General features: G+C 40.6%; 2 protein-coding genes across 3 annotated transcripts in view; both read left to right on the top strand.

Annotated features, from left to right (window-relative positions):
* Positions 1-1,297: 1,297 nt before the first annotated feature.
* LOC139936153 (FAD-dependent oxidoreductase domain-containing protein 1-like) lies at positions 1,298-10,918 on the top strand. Of its 2 annotated transcripts, XM_071930898.1 has the most exons (9): positions 1,298-1,731; positions 5,034-5,144; positions 5,835-5,956; positions 6,175-6,269; positions 6,738-6,922; positions 7,931-7,993; positions 8,391-8,696; positions 9,458-9,556; positions 9,995-10,918. In XM_071930898.1, exons 1-9 carry the CDS (start codon positions 1,396-1,398, stop codon positions 10,250-10,252), a joined length of 1,575 nt encoding a protein of 524 aa, XP_071786999.1. In that variant the 5' UTR covers positions 1,298-1,395; the 3' UTR covers positions 10,253-10,918. The 2 variants fall into 2 exon arrangements, with proteins under 2 accessions (XP_071786999.1, XP_071787000.1); XM_071930899.1 differs by lacking the exon at positions 7,931-7,993.
* A 1,918-nt stretch (positions 10,919-12,836) lies between these two features.
* LOC139935773 (uncharacterized) overlaps positions 12,837-24,088 on the top strand; it is a 46,464-nt gene continuing 35,212 nt past the window's right edge. The window contains exons 1-7 of the mRNA XM_071930351.1: positions 12,837-12,910; positions 15,240-15,475; positions 16,480-16,604; positions 17,428-17,563; positions 18,637-18,896; positions 19,798-19,950; positions 20,360-22,295. Of these exons, the coding sequence (XP_071786452.1) occupies positions 15,253-15,475; positions 16,480-16,604; positions 17,428-17,563; positions 18,637-18,896; positions 19,798-19,950; positions 20,360-22,295 (2,833 nt within the window). The 5' untranslated portion in view covers positions 12,837-12,910; positions 15,240-15,252. The remainder of the gene's footprint in view (positions 12,911-15,239; positions 15,476-16,479; positions 16,605-17,427; positions 17,564-18,636; positions 18,897-19,797; positions 19,951-20,359; positions 22,296-24,088) is intronic.

Below are 24,088 nucleotides of genomic sequence, written 5' to 3'. Positions count from 1 at the left end.
CAGACCTGAGGCCTTTTATTAGGCATGAGCACACAACATTCCTCCAACAAGGGTGTTTCTTTTTTCATTATTGTCTTGCATCTTTGATGACCAACGGAATTTAAAATTGCACAGGTTTGTTATTTTACGCATATGTTGGGATATACGCGAGCGTGAATGCTTGTCTTTGACAATTATAAGCAAAAGTGTCCAGTCGACCCAGCAGTGCTAGAACCATTGATCTCCATTTAGCCTTGCTCAAGGCAGTCGAATTATTCACTCCGAAAAAAGACCGCCGCTGTATAAAAACCCACCCGTATTCACTGTGCGTAACATCACACGACACGATGCCCCCGTACACTATCCGCATCCCATGCGGAGGCCGTCAGGCCGACAGCCTTGTAGGATCTGTGTTCAAGCCACTGACCTCATTACTATAATAAGCGAAGAGTTCCCACGGTCAGCTCATTTACCATAATGCCCGCGAAAGACGAGACATGTTTACCTCACACACCACCACCACGGACGCATGATAGGGTCCAAAGGTCGTGATAAGTGCGTGATTGGACGTCAAAATGAATAATTCATTTGCCTCACATTCTGTGTTGTCTGATAGGTCTGACGAACGATATACATATTCATGAGCTGCATACTAGCATATCCTAGAGCCCCCCCAATTTCGTCCACTATTGGAATTTTTTCAATACAACATATTAAAACGGGAAGATACAGACCCGACAAGGCTGTCGGCCTGACGGCCTCCGCATGCGGTTAGTGGTGTACGAGTGCGATGACTTGTGTGAACAGTATTCGTGCGATGTGACAGTGTGTATACGGGTGGGTCATTCGGTGTGATCGCACACACCATGCACAGGGTATACGGCGGGTGGGTTTACAGCTGCGTCTTTTCGGAGCGAATGCGACTGCCTTGAGCAAGGCTAATCTCCATTATACTGTAAAGTATTATTAGTTTGCTTTATTCGCATTTCAATCAGAAACTTTTTCAAACTCATCAAACTATCGATCGTCATGTTTTCCCCTCTTTTCTATTCTTAATTTACAACTTCAACTGACAGACTCAAACCCGACCAAGTGCACATTAATTTACCCGTTTGAAGGAATTGCGCCGCCATTGTTCGGCCGCGTGTTTATGCACGCAACATAGCGCAATGTCCTATCCAGTCAGTATAATGGAGATCAATGGCTAGAACCGACATACTTTCGCTTGCTGCGCGTGCGCACACGTGGCATGACGTAACCGTATAATTATGGTTTTCCGGCTAGCTGAGCAAGGTAGCATGACCTCGTAGTAGTTTCGTTCCTTGTTCATTTGCAGGCGCACGTGCATTTATTTTTCTTCACCCATTTTGAATACTCACACCCAGAAAAACGGTAGTCTAATTGCATGAATTGCTGATGGCCTCACAAGTAGTTTCCCGGAACATCCGTAGAATTCTGTCAAGTTCTTACAATCTCACAAAACGTAGAGTTGGGTATGGATGGTTGTGGTGTACGGATGGTGGATCTAGACCGGTCCATACGGAGAGACCCTTATGGATGACATCGTCAGCACCGGGGAATGAAGGGCAAAGCTACCCGAAACAACAGGTACCGACAGAGGCAGACATTGTGGTAGTTGGGAGCGGAATCATCGGGGCCAATGTGGCTTATTTCCTGGGGAGGTTGGACGCGGAAAGACGGCTTCCCGGACAACCTCCACTGAGGATCGTTCTTGTTGAAGGAGATACCACGGTGAGTTTGCCATAGAGTCTTATTTCACACTTTGTATTGTAAGTTTTTTTTAAAGCAAGACTGAGAAATGTTTGTCGACAACGCCCATTTCAAGTAGGTTTTTTTCTCCCAGAATGTGAGTTTAGTCTTATTCTTCCTCCATGGTCTTATAATGGGAAAAGTGTCCGTATTCTGCCACCACGTTTTCTCAATCGCTATGAAATGAAATGTGATTTAATTTACCTAAAAGAGACTATTCCTTTTTCGTAAAAATATGTGAAAAGGTGGTGGCAGGATACGGACAGAACTGTCCGCATCCTGCCACCCCTTTTCATGTATTTTTGCCCCCCAAAATCTCTTTTTGAGTATAAATTATAGATACTATTTTATTTCATAACGAATGAAAAAGTGGTTGGTATAGGATACTTTTCTTCAATTTGCTTTGTATAGCTCAATGATTCAAGGCTCACTGACACTTAGTCTAATTTTACAACATTTTCCCCCGAACTCGCCCAAAGAGTTACACAATAATTTGTTACACCAATCGGGTAGGGCCCGCCTGTAGACTCAGCCACCAGTTGGAACTACCATTTAATATTGATTCACTTTAGCTGTTATTTTGTAGGACGTGTAACTTGTTCCCCATAATTTTTTGGGGCAATTAAAAAATTTCCCAACCAGAATTAAGCTCAATGAGCACAACACTCTGGAAACCGGTGGCTGCCAGCAAATTGTTTAGGATTTAAGATTTTTTGATATGGAACATTAATTTTTTTTTATGTCCGATATTTGTGTCTAAGTAGGCCTATATTGAACCGAAGTTGCAAGCTAGAAAGACCCATAGTGGCATACAGCCTTTCTGCACCTTCTTTTCACATCACCTCGGAATACTTTTCATAAGCGATCAGACAACTTGTTTTGCCTGCTATTGAGCAACCTTAACCCAAGGCCTCAGGCAAACAGCAAACTATGACAGTGAAGTGAAGCCACCACACATTCTTAGGTATGACCTCAAGGTTCTACGTGTCAAGGTCTCAGCATAGAGAAAGGGGTCCTTTCTTTATGGTCTCAGCTACGGTACTGCTCATGAGAAAGTAGCCAGAAGCTCATACCATTATCTCAATAATTATGGTGACCTCTACACATCCTCTAAAGGAACTGGAGAATATTGGTTATTAATACTCAAAATAATTGTTAGCATACAAACTTACTTGGTAACGAGCAATGGAGAGATGTTGGTAGTATGAAACATTGTGAGAAACAGCTCCCACTGCAGTAATTTCTCACTCAAATGATAAAATACTTTTATTATGCATCTGAAGACGCACAGAACTGTTGTGCAACAAGGGTGTTTTTATAATGGGTGTTTTTATCACAGTGAGTAGGGATTCATGTCATGGCAAAACAATGATTTGATAATACAAATGCATGCTTTTGGGATTTTTCCACCACCAAAACCCTGCTACCAAAAACTGTCTTTCAAGCAGATTCATATGGTATTTGGTTTGTCTTTTATACCATTGCGCCTCCAATAGGAATTCGGGTTTAGATTCGCGAAATTGAAACGTAGTTTGGCAATGAATTAAAAACAGTTTTTATATGTCTACGTGTCTTCAAAACTCTGTAGCATGCCCTCTGCGTGTACTTTCTCATGAACTCTAAAATAAATTATATACAGCAAATATAACAAGCTTATTATCTGTATTGCAGGCTTTGGGAAATTTGTCTCACATTGCAGATATTATTCTTTTGTTCAATAGCTTTGGCTCATTGGTCCCATTGATGATTTGCAATATTGCTGACAGTGATTTGTTATACAATTTCTACCTCCATGGTTACGATGACCTGTGCTGCACCATATGGTTGCACACGGTCAAAGGCAGTATATACGAGGTCTGTTCATGCATACATGCGGTTTTCCCGCACCCTCAAATCCTTTTCTGTCTGCCGTATTTGCGCAAACTAATTATTGTAGTTCAGTAGTATGCCCGAGTGGTTAACAGCATCAAATTCAAGTTCTGGTGCCAAGTCACCAGAGTGAGGGTTCGAATCCTGGTCGTGACACATGTGTGATACTTTACTATAAATGCTTCTCTTCACCCAGGTGTACAAATGGGTACCTGCGAGGGTAGAGGTTGATATTGTGAATGAAAAAGCCTTTGGAGGTTGCCCAGGTTGTATGTATACTGAGAAACATTAAAAGGGATGTTATTGGCCCTATGACCAGGGCACTGTAAAGCGCATTGATACGGTTATTGTGAAATGCGCTGTGTAAAGAGTTATTATTATTATTTTAATTCTATACCCAATGTCTCGCCATTTTAGGGGATGAAATAACTAAAAATTGTGTAGAAAAACACGAAAAATCTACTCCGCGGTAGTAGAATATAAAGCAAGACAGTTCTCTAAAGAACAAACTATACATGGCAAGTAGAAACACACATGGTGTTACCGCAAGCCAGAAATTTATATTGATACCTCATCATGCAATGCCCTAAGTCCCATAAATTGTGCTTGCCTTTAAGGTAATTAGTAATAGCCTTTCCAGATGTTGAAGAGACAGTTTGACACAAAGGAAAAAAAAAAAAAAAAATTTTTCCAGATGTTGTGGAGACAGTTTGACACAAAAGAAATTAACACATATTAATTTAATTTGCTTTGTAATGATAATTGTGTTTACACTGTAAAACCGCAGTGTTGTTGTGCACAAGCCTATGTAAAGTGTTTTCTAACTGGAGATTCCGAGTTAAGAGTCATATACTGCCTATCGGGTCATAGGTCATGTTAATCGGGCCTGTCTGAGGACAGAACTTAAAGACACTGGACACTATTGGTAATTATCAAAGACCAGCCTTCTCCCTTAGTGTATCTCAATACTATGCATAAAATTGTGAAAATTTGAGCTAAATTTGCTCAAAGTTGTGAGATAACAATAAAAGATAAAACACCCATGTCACACGAAGTTGTGTGCTTTCAGATGCTTGATTTCGAGACCTCAAAATCTATTTCTGAGGTCTCGAAATCAAATTCGAGGAAAAATACTTCTATCTCGAAAACTACGTTACTTTAGAGGGAACTGTTCCTCACAATCTTTGATACTATCAACAGCTCCCCATTACTCGTTACCACGTAAGGTTTTATGCTAATAATTATTTTGAGTAATTACCAATAGTGTCCACTACCTTTATAGGGTTTTACCTGTTTTGCTAAGAATTAATGATAAATTAACTATAAACTTATGTGCTTTCGGTCTACAGGCAGGGCGTCGCAACGTATTTGTGTATGTTGTTGACTATTTATTTTTGCCTTTTTTTGTACTGAAGTTTGCAGAAACGGCTTCAATGCACTCGTTTGGAGGGATTCGTCAGCAGTTTACAATTCCAGAGAATATTCTGATGTCATTGTTCACTTCACAATTCGTCAAAAACGCTCAGGTACATAATGTCGACAGATTATTGTTCAGTCCAGCTTCAACACCGATAATATCAAATATTTTTAAAGACAATGATGAAAGACTTTGGAACAATAGTTAGCAACAGACTTGCCTTGCCAGGTAAATTGCCATTCTTTGCGTATTTCTGAGGCCCTTGTAGAATCAACGGCCTCGGATTCGGTTCAGGCTCCGTTCTCTATAGTCTGAAGGCCTGAGTGCGTATACGAAAAGCACGCGCAAATTGTCAAAACAACCGCGGGGCCAAGCTAGCCTGTACCCGCCGAATCTGGACGGACCTGAAGCCGAAAAGGGCCTATGTAAGCACACACCACATAGCCAGTGGATTTACCTGGTAAGTCTGCTGCCATCTAGCGTTCAAGAAGTCCTGATCCATTTCTGGGTCAGGCTGACCCGGTAAGTGGTTATTTTAACTCGGATTTTGCAACATTTTGGCCCGTTTTGTGGCAAATTTGAAACAGATTCCGGGACATACTGACCCAGTTAACTGACCCATTAATGGGTCAGACACATAGAGCTATATATATTGACATACTGACCCAGTTAATTGACCCAATATTTATAGCCCTATTGTCAGACACCAGTGAACCTAGATCCAGGTCAATTATGACCCGGACGATTGTAGAGTGTAATAGTGTATCACTCTGTTATATCTATGGTTCCCTGTAAACAGGAACATCTACAAGTTGAAGGCGAAGATACACCAGATCCTGGGTGGCGAGAGCAAGGCTACCTCTTTGTGACCTCTGACCCAACTTCCGCCGAGAAGATGGTCAATGCCAACAAACTACAAAGGTATGAACAAGCTGGTATAGATTAAAATAATTGTTTGTGCAAGTGTCCAGACACGCAAGACCTGAAGGCCAACCACCTACTCCTGGGCTGAAACAGGGTTACATTCCATACGGATGTAGGCTTGAGTATCATCCATCTGCCTTGGAGAGAACAAAGCACTACCTCCCCAACTTTTACGAAGCAATCATGGTAATAAAAAAAAACGTTTTCTCCTGCAGGGAGCTAGGAGCTCAAATTGATCTGCTTACACCGGCCATGATCAAGTCGAAGTTCCCATGGATCAAAACAGATGATATCATTCTGGGATCTTTTGGTGAGTTAATACTATTCACAGACTTTAAGCTCAAATCATACTTCTTTCGAGTGTGAATTGAATGTTGAATTCACATGGTTGTTTGTCGCAGCGAATGTTTCGCAGGAGTGCAGCTCTACTGATGTCAATTATTTTGTTGTGAATTAGTTTTGTGACGTCCAAATTCGTATGACATTAGCATTCGCCGGAAGTATGAACCAGGCTTTGTTATAGCCGGACTGGTGTTACCCAGTACTTTGTTAACTGCTTTGAAATTATTTAGACCATTCTTGAAGTTCTTTTTCACCAGTCATTTCAATGTACGAGTGTTTAAAATGTAGGCCTTGCTCACATATTCTTATTTTCAGTGCCGATATTCTAATTGACTGTTTACCATTTTTTCTCCTTTCCCCCCTGTTTATTTATGATGATGATGGAAAACAACCATACTTAACACAAATCTTAACTTCTTCTTTGCCCCCAAAAAAGGTTCGAAAAATGAGGGTTGGATAAATTTGTGGAGTTTTATGCAGGCCCTCCAACGCAAAGCCAAGACCCAAGGCTGTAGCTTCATCAATGGCCAAGTGACCGGCTTTGGCGTCCAGGGTATCAATGGCGAATCTGACATTGATTATGATAGTGTAACTGCTGATAGACGCGTCCAGTCGGTTCAGGTACAGAGTTAGTCCGGTACCCTGTCTTTATCCTTAAAGATACAGACAGGTACTTGCTTTTCAGAACCAGTGATTTCATTATTCCATTGGATATGTGTTTTGATTGGTCCGGGGTGACGTTTGGCAGCTGCTCTTTCGGCTGTCTGCATGTGAATGTAGGTGAACGGTTATTATGGACGGGGATTCTCACGAGCCTCGAGGTGTGACGTCAGGTGTTCTGTGCAGAGTCAACTGATGCCTGGTGTGAAGGGAGGTGTTAGAACAACACCAGTGGTGGCTTTTCTTCTTCTTCCTCCTTCCTTTTCAATTTTGTATTTACAGCGTATAGGAAAGGCACTGGACATATTTGGTAATATTTTCAAAGAGTGTTCCCACTTGGTGTATCCCTACAATATGCATCTGTGAAAACTTGAACTCAATCGGTCATCGAAGTTGCACAAATTTGTGTGCTCTCAGATACCTCAAAAGGCTCCAGGCCTGAAGTCTTTGACCATTTTAGTGAGAAAATTCCCCTTCATAACAAAAACTACGTTACTTCACCCTTCAGAGGGAGCCGTTTCTCACAATGTTTTATACCATAAACAGCTCTCCATTGCTCATTACCAAGTAAATTTTTTGCTAACAATTATTTTGAGTAATAACCATTAGTGTCCAGTGACTAAGTCAGTTACCAAAGTTTTTACAGCATCGCATGGTTTAGTATAAAGCGCACACATCGTTATGCATGTTTTGCACTCCAAAGTTTGTACCCACTCAGTATAAATGGCGGCTCAAATTGAACTTGCTTTCCTTCAAGTTGGTTGAAGCCCCATTCCAGGTCATAAAATAATTTTTCTAACGATGGTTTATCTTTAATCTGCAAGATTTGTTAGTTTTAAGTTGCTCAAAACTTATATTTTGCAGTCTTCCTATTTGTCAGGCAGGATTTTTCCATGTTTTCCGAGCTTTACCAGTGTGCCCTGGTAAAGAGGAAGTAAGTTTTTAAATGTGAAGTTTTATTCTTAGCAGGAAGAAATAGCAGGGCCAGCTTTGTCAGCCAGCAATAGCACCATCTTCCAGGAGTCTTGGACGGTGAGGGACACAACGGACCAACGCTTCATCACATTCTGCGACAGATCACGTCACTGCCATCTCTTGTTTGATATTTCTTCATAAATGACAGACAGCGACCCCGTGCACCAACGTCAAAAGCCCTTTTCACACTGACACTGAATCTCTTATCCCTGTGGAATACCTTCCGGGGGGGGCTGTGTCTTGTTTTACCCCACGGTTACTACGGCGCACTTCCACACTATATCCCTATCCCATGGAGGTAATTCCGGTTGCCCGTTTTAAGAGTACCCCGGGGTTTTACTGCAATATTTTCTGAGTAAGCAGCTCATCGAAATTTGGCCCTTGTTTTGATTCAGGTGGGTGTCGATATTGGCATAGCATAGGCCTATACTGTCTTGACTCTTTTAATTTGCAGGTTCAGCTTGCAGACCGCCCCAAGGGTGATACCGTTGAGATACAGAGCTCGGCCGTCGTGCTGACTGCCGGACTAGCTACCAAGGGCTTGGCGAGGCTGCTCGGGGTAGGGGAGGGTCCAGTAGGTAGTCTCTTACACCCACCAATATTTACCGAAGCTGCAGTTCGACATCACTTCAGCATCCATGCCCCGGGCGGCCCTGCCCCTATGGACACGGTACCCTTCGTCATCGACACTCACGGGACCTACTTCAGGCCGGACTCGAAGCCTGGTCACTACAAAGTCTGTCGTGGCCCAAAGAAAGGGGTAGGTTGCAGGAATTAGGAAGAAGATGTTTGACTGAAATGGCACTCTAGTTCTGAATTAAAATTGATGTTGCTGTTGACGAGGGGTTCTCCTTAGGGTTAAATGTTGTATGGTTGAGGTAACTCAATTCACAATGTATAACGGGAGAAATGTCTAAAATGTTGGTTTCAATGAGGGTGTTTGAGCCATTTTTCGGCACTCAAAGAATGTAAGCGCTCTTAGGACATTCTGAAATGATCTTTTTGCCCCTGCCCCAAGCCGAGGGGAACACTTTAAACTGATGATCAAATATTAACTAAGCAAACAACAATTATGAGAAATTTCAAACTTTTTGAATTCTCCAATTGAAGGCGTTGGGCTCTTGAATCTACTTCTCTAAAGTGCCGAGGATACCGTTCACAAAAGCTCTTTGTAATATCTAACTCCAGTACCAAAAAAAGTGGATATAAAGTTAGGAAGATCTTGATCCCTTTAAGAACGAAGATGTGGTGTTTTTCTCCAAGTTAAATGCTGTGGGCTATTTAATCTACTTCTCTAGTGCTGAGGGTACTGTTTCCAAAAGACCCTTGCGGTATATAACTCTATAGTGACCTAAGGGTGGAATGCAATTATTTCAATGTACCTCCTGAGATCTGGATCCCTTTTCAGACTGTTTTGTCTACACTGACTCTCACTCCTGAAGGATAAATAGTCAAGTTATGTTGAATGATTTGGTTCAAAATAAGGCTTGATATTATAACCCATGGTTATTTGTATTTTAGACGATTCCAACATGGAGCAACGAGGTTGATTATGATTTCTTCTATAACACCATCTTGCCTGAGCTAGCTCATCGTGTACCGTCATTTAAAGAAGTGAAGGTAGGATTTTGATCACCACTATTGTCATTGTCAGTGTTATAAATCGAGTCTTCTTTAACCGTTATCTGTGAGACCATATACCTGAGAGAAACATGGGCGTGGCCTAGCTGGAGGGATGCACATTTTTGGGGCAGGGTTATTGATGCTTTGCGTCGGGTACACATGTAATCAGACAGTAGCATTTTTACAGTGGGCTAGTACATGTATGTCTAGTATGCCATTGTCAAGATTCAGACATGAAATCCGAAACCATATCTCCCCGAGCATTCTATACGCACGACAGATTTGCCTGGTCCGTGTTTTAGGGATACTTTGTCTCTTGCGACAGCTTCTCCTAGGAAAAAGTGACTCCTGTTATTCTGTCCTTGCTCGTGGTGCTATTTGTTATGGTATTGGTTTTACATTGTTTTACACGCCTCTTGATTTTTTTTACCACAGATTACGAATGCTGTCCGTTCTGGTTACGAGATGAACTCCGTAGACAGCAACGCTATCATCGGCGGCCATCCAGCCTTCACCAATCTCTACATGGCAACGGCCTTTAGCGGCCACGGTATAATGCATTCCTCAGCTGCCGCTAGAGGGCTCTCCGAGTTGATTCTCTTTGGGGGTTATCGTACAATTGACCTTTCTAGACTAGGGTTTGACCGCTACGTGCAAGAGAGCTCTATGGAAAGTGAGTTTACCTTCTGTTAAGATTAGAATTAACTCAAAGCTGCAGTCATTGGCAAGAATAATTTCCAGAAAAAAAGAAAACAGTTTAGAGTCCATAATATACACGCTACGCATTCTCAGGTCAGATTTGACTCGTGTGTCATTGTGTAGGAATTATTTGGCAACGACCCACTTTCGGTTCATGCTGACCCAATCTGAGTCAAAGATGGCCACCAACCCCGATTTTTTGGGTCAGTGTTACTCGGAAATGCTGACTCTGTAACACGTCTTGCTCATTTTGACCCATTTTCTGCACGATTTTGGAGAAGGACTTTTAGAATATCATTCTTGGCCTTGACGTTTCTTGAGTTAGTCGCTGAGTTCAAGTAAACCAAGACGAGCAACTATACCGAATATTGAAGTTTATAGGAAGGAGGGATTTTTATACACTAGATCTTTAATCCAGAACCACATCAAATACGTTTCATAGTGTACAGTGCCCGGACCCTGATTTTATTTTAAATAACAATTACTGATAATTTTTCATAATCTACTCTTACAGACTGTTTGTCTTTTCGATTGTGCATATCCATTTCTGTATTTTGTGGTCTCCGATTGAACTGAATTTGAATAACACAACTTGATTGTGTGCTTTATTGATATTGTTATAAATGTCATGTAATAATATTTAGCATTTTTGGCTGCATGTGATTTTGGCAATAAACCAATTAATTAATAATCATTTAGTTTTAAAACGTGATCTTCTTGGGCAATTTTGTTTCTTCATAAAGAACATTCAAATCAAATGCTTTGCTGACGGGTTAGCATTTTAAAAGTGTTTTAATTCTTGGTGTAGCATATCGCAATTGGGGACTTTGGAACGCTCTGGCAGCAGAGTGCATATTATACCTGGGCCCAATTTCATGGAGCTGCTAAGCTGCTAAGCACAACAATTTGCTTAGCATGAAATTTAATCCTTGATAAAAACAGGATTACCAACCAAATTTGCATTTATTGCATATTGCTTGTTACTGGTATTCAGCTGTTTTCTGCTTATCCTGAAAATGACGTGTAAATTTGGTTGGTAATCCTGTTTTTATCATTAAGGCAAAAATTTCATGCTAAGCAAATTTTTGTGCTTAGCAGCTCTATGAAATTGGGCCCTTGTCGCAAGCACTTGGTACGCGCGTGTTTAGGCGTGGTTGAGGTCAGTATATAGATATCAGTGGTTGAGGTGCATGTTTGATCGCAAGACCTGCAGCACCCCATTCAACAATTAGCGCTTCTTGCATAATGGGTATTTGCGAAAAGGTCAATGGGTAAAGAATGTAAGTGTGTACACATAAGAGTGGCATTGAAGTCATGAAACATCATGAAATAATCACTTTGGCACGCGCAAAGAAACAAATTTAGTAGATAGGATGAACACAAGTTGCCCCTGCCCCAGCCCACACATTGCGGGCTAATCTAGCCATGACTCTTCCTCTGGATGTGCTGTAGTATAAAACGAAAGTGTAGGGCCGCCATGGCTAGGCCTAATCGTATCTAATGTGCGGCCATAACCACGTGGACAATTTTCCCATAGGAACCATGTGACCCCCCCAGACCCCGTCTCCTTCTCGTGATGTGCGATGTGGCCTCGTTTGATTCATGAAGTCAAATCAGGAAGAACTCCCCCACCGAGGTTTTATTAGGGGAGGGGACTTAGCTTGAACATCTGACGTCACACTTCACACTTCGAAGCCTAGTTAATCCCCTGTCCATAGTCACAACAGTTCACCTACATTTTAATACATAAACATTACACGATGACAAGAGCAAGCTAGTCGAAACGTTGAGACCAACCCAAGAACTGACTCCGCGGTAGTACAGGTAATTACGATCCTATAATAAGTAGTAGTCCCAGCCTATTTCTATACCATTCGCCTGGGTAATAGCAGGACAGTTCTGTTAAGAACTGAGAAGTCTCCCGAACACCCGAACAATCTACTCCGCGGTAGTAGAATTAAGCAAGACAGTTTTCTGAGAACAAACTCTACCTGGCAAGTAGATACACACATGGTGTTACCGCAAACCAATTATACATTACATGCTAGTAAACAGTTTGTGAGTGTGAATAGTAGTGTTATAACATTGCGTACAGACAACCATCTTGAGACAAATAAGCTGTCCATGTCTTTGTTTTGATTGGTCCAAGGTGATGTGCGTCAGCTAACCACCCGCATCACCTCGGACCAATCAAAACACATATTATGGAAAGCTGACGTCACTGCATGTTTATCCAATGAAATCATTGTATCCATTCTGTCTTTGAGGCACTTTTTTGCAGACGATAAAAATAAGCCTTTCTATAACTTGGACTTGTGGACAAGTCGTTAAATATTTTTCGCAGTAATGGTTCTCACGCGATTCAATACTGCTCTTGCAATTGGGAGCAGAATAATGGCGGAGGTGACAGCATTCTCCCTATAGTACTGGCGAGAGAGCTACGCTATCACAGCGACAAACATTTAACGACTTGTCCCCAAATCCACCAAAAAAGTTTTAAACTTGTGAACAAAACAGACTTGTACAAGTTTAGTATCTACCATAATGCATTGCGTTTGGCGCGGCGTGCGAATTTGCAAAGAAAATGGCGACGAGGAGAACGTCTGCGCAGAAATGAGGTAGACAAGTTTGTCGACAAAACATTTTCAAGATGTAAGTAGAAATGTTCATTGCGTATAAATTTATCTTAACAACGAGGCAGTCATTATAGCGTACACTGAAAAGGGAAGGTTGGTCTTGCACTCTTGGTAATGCCAAATTAAAAACGGCTAATTTTATTCTTAGTTAATTAAGTTCAGTTCAGCTAGCTGTTGTTGACAACTTGTTGAAGATTCACTGCTGAGGCTGAGTCAGCAGTCGGTCGGTGGTGCAGCAGACCTGTGAAGCATGAGTTTGCATGCGCATGTTGTCAAATGCGTATCCTACCACCACTTTTATAGTTTATTCGTCGAGTCATTAATTAGAAATAGTATCTATTTTACTTAAATAGAATAAATAAGATACCCCTTAAAATAAAACTAACATTTTTTGGTAAAAACAAGTTAGTGAAAAAGGAGTGGCACTGGCTGGGCCTGTGCTAATTTTTGTTATTATGACTTGGGTGGGAAAAGTTTCTGTATCCTGCCATCATTTTGTCACTTAACGTCTTAAATTGTTAAATCAATTTTAATTAAATTAGGAATAGTATCTAGTTTTATTTATTAACAAAGTACAGAGATACTCCTGTGTCCTTGTTAAATAAAATTCACTTTTTGGGGTAAAAATTTGTGAAAAAGTGGTGGCAGGATAAGGAAATTTTCCATCTTGCAAAAGTTTCCGAAATCCTGCCACAACTTTATCATTCGTTGAAATAAAAATTTACTCAAATGAGATATTCCATTTTTGTAAAATTGAGTGTACGAATGATGACCCTCCTCACAATTAAAGAAAAGAGCGAGGGACACATTTTCTGATGTCAGACAACTATACTCGTCTCGTCTGTCGACAGTCTGACATTCACGACTTGATGGGCCATACAACTTAGCCGGTCAGACAACTCAACACCTTGACAAGTCGTCAGTGAAACAACTTGTGACAGTGTGCCAAGACAAGTCGGTGTTCTTGTAATTGTTGAGGGGAATAAATAATAATTATTATTTAATAATACCGGTAATAATGGATGAAGTTGATGAGTGAATGACTGATCTCCGTTACTGACATCATTAACAATTACATTAATTTCTTAAATCCTGTATGTACACCCACTTTGTTACAAGCACTGTGTACTCTAGCCCAGGTTGGACTCCTCGGTTGCATGCAACGCGAGGGAGTCCAGGGTATAAAGATTCCGTAACATTGCGAACAAATTTACAACATTTAACGAAAATATTTCTACCTAACTCAGGAATCTGAACTTTTACTCACATATTCCTTGTAGTCAGAACTCCAAGAAGGCTTTATTTAAAATTGTTGAATTTGATCACTGTCGGTCTACTATTTGCAGCTAAATCGCCGTCAACTTGCATCAACCAAACACTAAGCAGATGGATTAGTCAGCGAGCAATTTACACAAAGCGCAGAACATAGTATACCGGTACTATGCGGTACCGAGCATTGATGTCTAGTGCTAAGACTATTCCATGTGTAGGACTAGGAAGCATATTTTTTCCCAGGACAGATGTGGTCACTTACCATATTATCAGCGCATGCTAAGTGGCCTCATCTGTCCTGGGAAAAAATATACGCATGCAGGAAAGCGCCCTCTGTTGTCCGCCCATATGTACAATTCCAAGAAGCCATGTGAAAAAGCAAGATGGCGGCAGACAGCTTTGCTGCTTAGAAATATATTTTTTTTTCACAAGAAAAAAAGCCTAGAGTTTTGTAACCGAAATTCAACCTGAAACTTATAAAATTCTATTTGAGCTGTTATACTTTACAGTTATAAGCCTCCTGGATTTTAAATGTATATTGGAGGAGTTGAAGGCGAGTTGACGCGGACGGCACCTACCCAGTTGTCGGCAAATAACGGCAAAATAATGCAAATTACGGCACTGCACTCAAAGCCATGCGCACTTGGGCTCACACTATCAATACATGGTACATGATGATCACATCGCCAGTGCAGAACTTTGACATATTTTTGGAAATAGTTTCTACCATGGATATATTTATTAGCTGTGAACTCGTTGAAAATAAAGTGAGGGACACTATGAATATTTGAAAGGAATTTCATCTTCTCAAATCAGGTAAAAAATAAAGAAAATTGTAGTAAAATTTGTGTTCGCATTGTAAAGAACCTTTATACCCAGGACTTCAGTGCAGTGGCACTGACTGACGTCCTAACAGGGCTATGTGTACTCCAGCTTTAAAATCCTCTGGAATTCAATTCAACAATTTTTGAGTAAAGTTAATGGGAAGCAAACAATCCGAGCCAAGCGTGTCATATATTTTGGACCCTCCTGGACAATCAGCTGAAGTTCTAGATCTTTCTATCAATCCTCAGGTGATATGTCAACATGAAGTCTGTCTCTGTGAAAGGGAGCTTTCATTCGCAACTCAGCAGCACCAACATACGCCAACTGAGTGGACGCACCAAGCGTCCCCTCCTCTTCAAAGGGAAAGGTGGCTCACGATGTGAATCCTCATCCACTGGTTTCTCCTCACTCCTTAACGGAGTCGACAGAGATGACTTGGGACCGGTGGACCCCAACTGGTTTGAGAAAGCTGCAAGTAATGGTGGTAAGTGGTCCAAGTCACATTCTAAAAACATGGTCGACTGTTGAGTAAGGTTTTGCACATTGTGAAATAACTCTCTATGTGTTGTTGATGTTCTGAAAAGAAGTAGGCCAAATTTCATAGAGCTGCTGAGGCAGACAACACTGCTTAAAAAACCATGCTTAGCAATAAGTAAGCAGGACACCAGTCACAGATAGAACACTGCACATGTGAGATGGTAATTTTGTTTGGTAAGCTTGTTCTTGTAAGCGTACCTTTGTTGTGCTTCTTGTGCTTAAAAGCAGCTCTATGAAATTGGGCTAAGGTGGTTTTAAGGCAGTGGACACTATTAGTAGTTACTCAAAATAATTATTAGCATAAAATCTTACTTGGTAACGAGTAATGGGGAGAGGTTGACAGTATTTAAAACATTGTGAGAAACAGCTCACTCTGAAGTGACCTAGTTTTTGAGAAAGAAGTAATTTTCCATGAATTTGATTTTGAGACCTCAGATTTAGAATCTGAGGTCTCGAAATCAAGCATCTGAAAGTACACAACTTCGTGTGACCATGTTGCGACAAGTTTTTTTTTCTTTCATTAATATCTTGCAACTTCGACGGCCGATTGAGCTCAAATTTTCACAGGTTTGTTATTTTATGCATGTTGAGATACACCAAATGTGACAATTACCAATAGTGTCCAGTGTCTTTAACAACTTGATATTTCAACCGGTTTGCTGAGACTATCTCCAGAAGGAAGCTGGACTTGCATGTTGCAGGCTGTTAGCTGTGTGGATTGTTTCATAAAGGGATGTTTCATGTATAGGGTGTTGCTTGTTTATCTTCATCACGCACAGTTGCGCAGGAGTTGAGCACATCTCAACTGTTTGTAGCGTCAAAATTTGCTTTGCATTTTTGCACTTGCAGGGAGTATGAACCGGGCTTTACACATGTACATGTACATAGTGTGACTGGTCTATGAATCCCTGAGCAAATAATTTCTTACAACTTTCATACTTTCACTTTCAGGAGACTCTGGCAAGGACCTGGAATGTAAGGAGCCCCAAGTAGAAAGTCTTGAAGGAGTTGCATCCCTCAAACATTTCTCTGATATTGGTGAAACGCCCTCCAGGCATCGTAAAGCCAGTGATGAGGTAATTTTTACACTTTTTGGGCAGCTAACATTTTTCACAGTGTTTCCAACATAAAACCTAATCTAAGACGAGGATTGGAAAGGGCCATTGTTGAATTCTTTGGCCTTGCCAAACTCCATGCCAAGGGGGGTCTAACTTAAAAACTAACTGTGCCCAATGTCGTATAAAATGTCAAGCAGAAAATGCTGCTCGACAAACTTCTTTGCTAAGCAACAGTTGAGCGGAAAACAAACTGCAAACTTAATGTAATTTTGGTTGTGCTAAGCAATGTTTGTAAAGGCAGTGGACACTATTGGTAATTACTCAAAATAATAATTAGCATGAAAACTTACTTGGTTACAAGTAATGGAGAGCTGTTGATAGTATAAAACATTGTGAGAAACGGCTCCCTCTGAAGTAACGTAGTTTTCAAGAAAGAAGTAATTTTCCACAAATTTGATTTCGAGACCTCAGATCTAGAATTTGAGGTCTCAAAATCAAGCATCCGAAAGCACACGACTTTGTGTAACAAGGTAACTTTCTTTCATTATTATCTTGCAACTTCGACAACCAATTGAGCTCAAATTTTCACAGGTTTGTTATTTTATGCATATGTTGAGATACACCAAGTGAGAAGACTGGTCTTTGACAATTACCAATAGTGTCCAGTGTCTTTAACAGGCTTGAAATTGGGTCTTGGTCACCAGTGTTTTCGGACTCAATTTCAAAGATACTCCACAACTCTTCTGGAAATAGACATAATCAAATTAAATAGTAAACTTTTACGAGTGAAAGAGTTTGGAGCTGTGGTGTAATTTTCAAAGTTTTAATTCCGATATTCAAGGTTGATCTTGGGACGCCTCACCCCTTCTATTCCCCTCCATCGCTGTTCACACCCGATGAACGACATCATGGAGTACAGAGACAGTGTGATGGGAGGCAATACTTCACTAGGACATCCAACCATCCCATTAGAAATGGTAAGCAGGCCTGTTACTTCACGGAGGCAACAAAGGCGATTGCCTCCATGCCCTCTGAGCTCAATTTTATAAGCGGTTTAAAGCAGAAAATACTGCTTGAAAAATATCATTGCTAAGCAAAAATTGAGTGGGGCATCAGTCACAACAGTCTAAACTTAAAGGAACACGTTGCCTTGGATCGGACGAGTTGGTCTATAAAAAGCATTTGTAACCATTTGTTATAAAATGCATAATAATGGCTGGAAAGATGTTTTAAAAGTAGAATACAATGATCCACACAAATTTGCCTCAAAATTGCATGGTTTTCCTTTTGCTTTGCGAACTAACACGGTCGGCCATTTATGGGAGTCAACAATTTGACTCCCAACGTGTTCCTTTAATGTACTTTTGGCTGGTAACCTGTTTCTGTTAAGCAACACTTTTCTGTGATTAGCAGGTTTTTATGCTTACAAGGTTATGAAATTGGGCCCATGTCATTGGCTTGGTGCCCTTGAAATGCTCCAGTAGAAATTTACAATTTCCTCTTAGGGTGCCCTTTACCAAAGGAGAAAATGCCCTGGTGCCTTTGCCCTTTCAAAAATGAGGCACACAATTCAATTCACATCATAATGAAATTATAGGGGCTGGGTCGTCACGATCAAAGGAAGCTCCTGGCTGTACATGGAATGAACCTCACCCTGTTATATACATGCACTAGATTTACCTCTTTTTCATATGAAACTCTGAGGAAACTCTTCATTTAAAGGAACGTTACAGAATTGGTAAGAAACAAAAATCGTGAAGATCACAGATTTACGTAATGTTACACAGTCATTGAGAAATGAGTAAAACAATTTCACAAAAATAGTTTTTCTCTCAATGAGAAGACAAAAATTATTTTAGCACGACAACAAATTTATGCAACTTTCCTGAAAACATTGCTCTGTGACTTTCACTGTTGTTTTCAAAAACTCGAGGACTAGGCCTCATGAAGCTAAATTGTATTACATACATCTTCATTCACAGTGAGTAGTGATTCATGTCATGGCCAAAAACTTGAATTTAGAATAACAAAATATGTTTTATCTACACAGGTATCAGTCCAGAAACTCCAAGTCTAGTACCTATCACCCCAAACTTGCCAGTTGCAGAGGGCAACACACTGAGACAGACACCGTCACTGTTAGGAGACAGTCCATTTTCAGTTGAACAGAGCGCTCTTCAAGATCCCAGTCCGTGTTGGAATTCAACCCATAAGCAGACCACACCCACCTTCATGAAGCAACTTTTTAAAACGCCTTCAAGCTTGATGAAACTAGACGACTTCAGTTTTACAACTCCAGGACCTTGTTTGGTGAGTTGAACTTCAAAGTACTGTTGTAACATTTTGGGGGGTTTTGTGCATTAAAAACAGCATTTACGCAATTGATGTGTTTGACATTTTATCTGAAATGAATTACATGAATTACCAGGGTGAACCTTATGGCTTCAAGTTGCTGAGCCTCTGTTGTGCAATGCAAACATTTTGAACACTTGGTGGCAGCAGTTTTTTACGTTTTTCTTAGCATGCGCACTTAACTGAGCATCTACAATGAAATAATGGATTAACTAGGTAATCTGCTGCCAGCTAGCATCTAAAAGGTCCCCAATTGATGCAAGGTTTTCACAAAATCAAACCCACACTTTGGTGACTCACAACCAGCACATGAGTGAAATGCACTAAACTGTTCAGTCACAGCGCGCTAAAAAGTTACCTGTCTTTTGTGTGTAACTTTGTGAATTTTTTCCCAATTGCAATTTGGTTTTGGCAACACCCTTTAAGGAGAACTCTGCTAGCACACCTGACGCAATAGCCTTAAAGGCACTGGACATGTTTGGTAATTACTAAAATTGTATAGCATAAAAACTAACTTGGTAACAAGCAACGGAGGGCTGCTGATTACATAAAGTATAAAACATTGTACAAAAGAACGACTCCCTCAGATTTAATATTTATCACCCAAATATTTGAATCTGAGGAAGACTTCAGGCCTGAAGCCTTTCTCAGGGATCTGAAAACAAACAAATTTTTGCCATAAGGTTTTATTTTTTATTTTTCAATATCGTCTTGCAACTTCGCTGACCAATTGAGCTAAAATTTTCAAAGATTTGTTGTATGCATTTGTTGGGATACACCAAGTGAGAATAGTGTTCTTTGACAATTTCCAAACGTGTCCATTGCCTTTAAGTATTGTTTGTTTCTTTATATTTTTTAGAGTACTCCTGTTCGGATGTCCGTTAGTCTAGGGGCAGATCTTAATGATTCAAATCTGTCTTGGACAAGCTCGCTAGCTACTCCACAAGGAGCAACAGACACAACATCGACTAAGAAGTCACTCTTTCCCAACGACTGGAATGAGGAATCCACGGTAAGAATAATTCAGAATCATTGTTATGGATAAATTGTAAAGGGAATAAAAGATTTGCGACGATGGCTTAATCGGCCGATATAAAAAGATTCTAACGACCAATTGAGACAGAGTCACTACTCTTTTATTCCCATTCATAAATTCTCTTTTTAGGGAAAGCGTGAAATTATAGGGAAACTGTAAAGTTGAAAGTGTCTTTTTGCAAAATTCTTGTACACTTCTTCCTTCATTGGGAAAATGAAGCATTGCTGGGTGAGTGCATGCTTGTTCATGCTACTCAATGGAATGTCTGATATCGGTGGTACGTACAAAAACGGGTTTTCAAAATCCCTCTTTGTGTGTCCAAAAAAGTCGGTTATAATTACTGATGAAAACCATAATAAATTTTGTTTGATTTAATGTTTTTTAGGTTGTTGCAAAGGCCCTCTTCACAAGTTGTATCGAGACCCCAAACTGTCACACTCCGTCCAGAGGAAGGATTGACAACGACAGCCAGGCAAGCACTGTACACCTTCAGAGCCTTCACATGTCATCAGCTGATGAGGACATTCTTGGAGATACACTAGAAAGTGATCATGTGGATGGTGAAGAGGCAGGGAAAGTCAAGAAGGTGGACGGCGACGCTCAAGGAGGGAGAACAGGATGTGGTGGCGAGGAGGAGAAGGGTCCAAGTCACTCTAATTGCGTGTCAGGACTAGAAGAGCAGGAAAGCATTTCAACGGATATACAAAGCAGGACAGAGGACGGGAAACAAGACATCAAGAAAACATGTGAAATCTTAATCCAAGCCACTGCGGAAGATGATGGTGATGATGCAGAGACAGTCAAGATATGCTCATCTGCGATTCCAACCCAGCAACATAACACAGACAACCTTCTTGAGAATCAAACAAGGGTAACATCAGGCCAACCATTTGACAAACCAAAGCAAAGCAGCCACAGTGTACAGACGGTACAGACTTGTAGTCAGCAATCTACTGCTGACCTATTGGACAGCTCTTCACCCAATGTCTCGGGGCTCTCAGGTGTCGAGAAGAGCCGCCTAGATGACACTCTTGCCTTCTTTTTTCTTACACCTCCGCAGACAAGAAGTAGGATTGCAAATTTGAAGAAGCAGAAGCAAATGAAGGAGATTGAGGAAAGAATACATCAAGCCTGTTTGAGTGAGCACCGAGACTCAGCAGACGAAATCCAAGAAGCTAGGCAACTGGAAAGTTTTCGCTGTCCAGACTTGCCTTTAGAGAGTGCCGTTAGAGAATCCTCTCAGGAGATGAGTGAGAAAGAAATGAGAACAACTCGCAGTCGAAAAACTGTTGTAAGGATTCAGGAAGAAGATGGCTCCTTGAAGGAAGTTATTGAGAATATGTCTGAGACCCAAGTTAGTCAGGCATCATGCAAAAGCACAAACTTTGATACTGAGGGAAACTTCTTCCATGTAGTGTCAGAAGAGGATGCAAGAATGACAGCAGATGACAGTGTCATTGTGTTAAGAGGTGACCTAATACTGACTGAAAATTTAAATGCATCCCCTGAAGTATTGAGTCATTCAGCTAGTATCAACAATTTGCCAAATATTTCAGCTCAGCCAAATGTAATTCCAACTTCGATTAAAGATCATCAACTCACTGATGCATGTAAGCCAGCAACCATCTCTATTGACGTTACTAACCTCACGCCTCTGAAGCAAACAAGAAAACTAGACACTGCTCCCAATATAGACAGTCCAGATATCTTCTCACAAATCTCGCCCGAATTTGTTAACGCATTGTGCAGTATGACGGACCAAGTCTCTGAGACCAACAACCAGCTGAGGAAAGCTTCTCCTCCATTTAACCCACCAGAACAGATTCAGATGAGCCAAGGTAACTCCGTCTCTTGTAACGCCAAGCCCGATACTTGCATACTACCATCAGGATCCATGAAAAGTTCCTCAATTGAAAACATACCTCAACCACCTGTGCCAATCTTAACTCTTGATAAACAAGCATCCGTCCAGGATCTCAAACCAAAACCAAATGAGAATGATTTAAGTTTCAAAGATAAGGACTCTGAGAATTGTTCAAACATCAAAGAAAAGGACTTGCAAAGCCAGCTTTTTAAGATGCAGCCCAGAGCAACAACCACAAGGAGGTTCTTCTACCCTGCTGGCTCATGTAACCCAGGTCAAACTGGTGGTCGCAAAGCAATGCAGTGGATGTCGGAGGCTGTACTGGTCAAGTCTGATGAAGATAAGCAGGAGATCTCAGAGCCTGGGCCAATCGCTGACAACGAGAAGGCAACGGTGGAACCAACACACAGAAACAATTCCCGCTCATACAGCAGTACCCCTGCTCAGAGAAACTCAGGTATGGGAAAAATGCAAAATTAAACAAGCGGTAACTCGACATTGAACTTGGGCTCTTTAACCTTCGGAAAATCTCAGAAAAACCTTGGGGCTAATTTTGAGTTACCACCTGTCTAGTTTTGCATTTGTCGCTAATGTAACCATTGACTGAAATATAAATCAACTAATACTGCATTTTTTTACATTTTTTTTTTATACTAAGGAGCATTAAGATAACAACCGTACTAGAAAATTTTGTGCTGATATCCTCTTTCCCTCCAATTTTTTTGTAAGGCACAGCAAACTTGAAATCACAAGTTTTGTTCAGCATTTCCCTTTTTACCAAGCAGCAATCTCCTTATCGTTCCAAGACGTTAACGTAAAACGAGACACAATCTCTTTGCAAAGAACCAACTGTATTTGTATGATTATTCAAACTATAATCTCCGTGCAAAATTGGTGCTCACCATTGGTGTGTATTACAGGGCTCAAATTTTGAGGTAAAAACCACAAGACTGCAGGGCTTGTAGCTCAAAGTTTAGTTTACAAGACCAGAATCAAAATGAGTTGAACTAGCTCTAAGAGAAGATCTAGATACATCATAGAGCTATATATATTGACTAGAGCGCTAACACCCTGTTATACACGCACTAAAGTTTTGATGCCGTGTGGGCGCATCCATGTTCCCTATGTACAAACCAATACAAAATCTTGAAATTTTGTACGGCAATTGTACGGCTATTTGCACGATAGTGCGTTTGTTCTTTTCTATGTGTCATCGAACCAAAAAATGCAGCAAATGTGAACGCACAATCTGCTGATGAGCGTACAAATTGCGAGCGCTATGTGAGTCATGTTTAAAAAATACTTTTTTAAGTACGTCATTCAAGTCGAACTTACGGTTTTTGTAGTGCGGACAGACGCGAATAGGCAGTCGCGTATGTAAGCGCACATGCCAAATGTACAAAAAACGCACTAATGTGAATTAAAATCGTTCTGTAGTCATGCAACACATCAAACATGTCTGCGCCCAGGGTGGCTTCAAAACGCATAGTAAGTTAGTGTTCTAGTCAATGTATAAAGCTCTATGAGATACATGTAGATCTCATTTGTCTTATGTGTAAAGCGTACTTAGATATTCAACAGAATGGAAAGAGACCAGATTTTTCACAAAGAGGTAGCCTATTATTATTGAATTGAAAAACAAAAGACCACTCTGCGGTCCAGTGTTTATTTAAATGTAATGATATAAAAAAACTGACCTCAAACATATTCTTCATATGATATTCATTTATACAAACCAAAGTTCACAGCAGCACAATTTGAGATTGTAGCAGCGTTGTCCCTTAAAGGGAAGGTACATGTACACGTTTGGTAATTACTCAAAACAAATATTAACTTAAAAACTGACTTTGTAACGAGCATTGGAGAGCTGTTGATATTATACAACATTGTGAGAAACGGCTCCCTCTGAAGTAGCATAGATTTTGAAGTAGAGGTAATTTCTCACTAAAATAATAAAAGACTTCTAGCTAGAAGTATTTTATTCCTATCTGAAAGCACACAAATTTGCCCAACAAGGGTGTTTTTTCTTTCATCATTTTCTCCCAACTTCGATGACCAATTGAGCTCAACTTTTCACAGGTTTGTTATTTTATGCATATTATTTTATGCATATGTTGAGATACACCAAGTGAGAACACTGGTCTTGTGTACCTTCCCTTTAACAGTGGTCGCTGGACAAATGCCGGTTAAAAATACCAGACTTCTCAAAATTCTCTTTCAAGTGGAATAGTATTCCTGTTTAACATGAAA

The sequence above is a fragment of the Asterias amurensis genome, chromosome 4, assembly GCF_032118995.1.
Source record: "Asterias amurensis chromosome 4, ASM3211899v1".
Lineage (NCBI taxonomy): Eukaryota > Metazoa > Echinodermata > Asteroidea > Forcipulatida > Asteriidae > Asterias > Asterias amurensis.
This window is presented reverse-complemented; position numbering and strand designations above follow the sequence as displayed.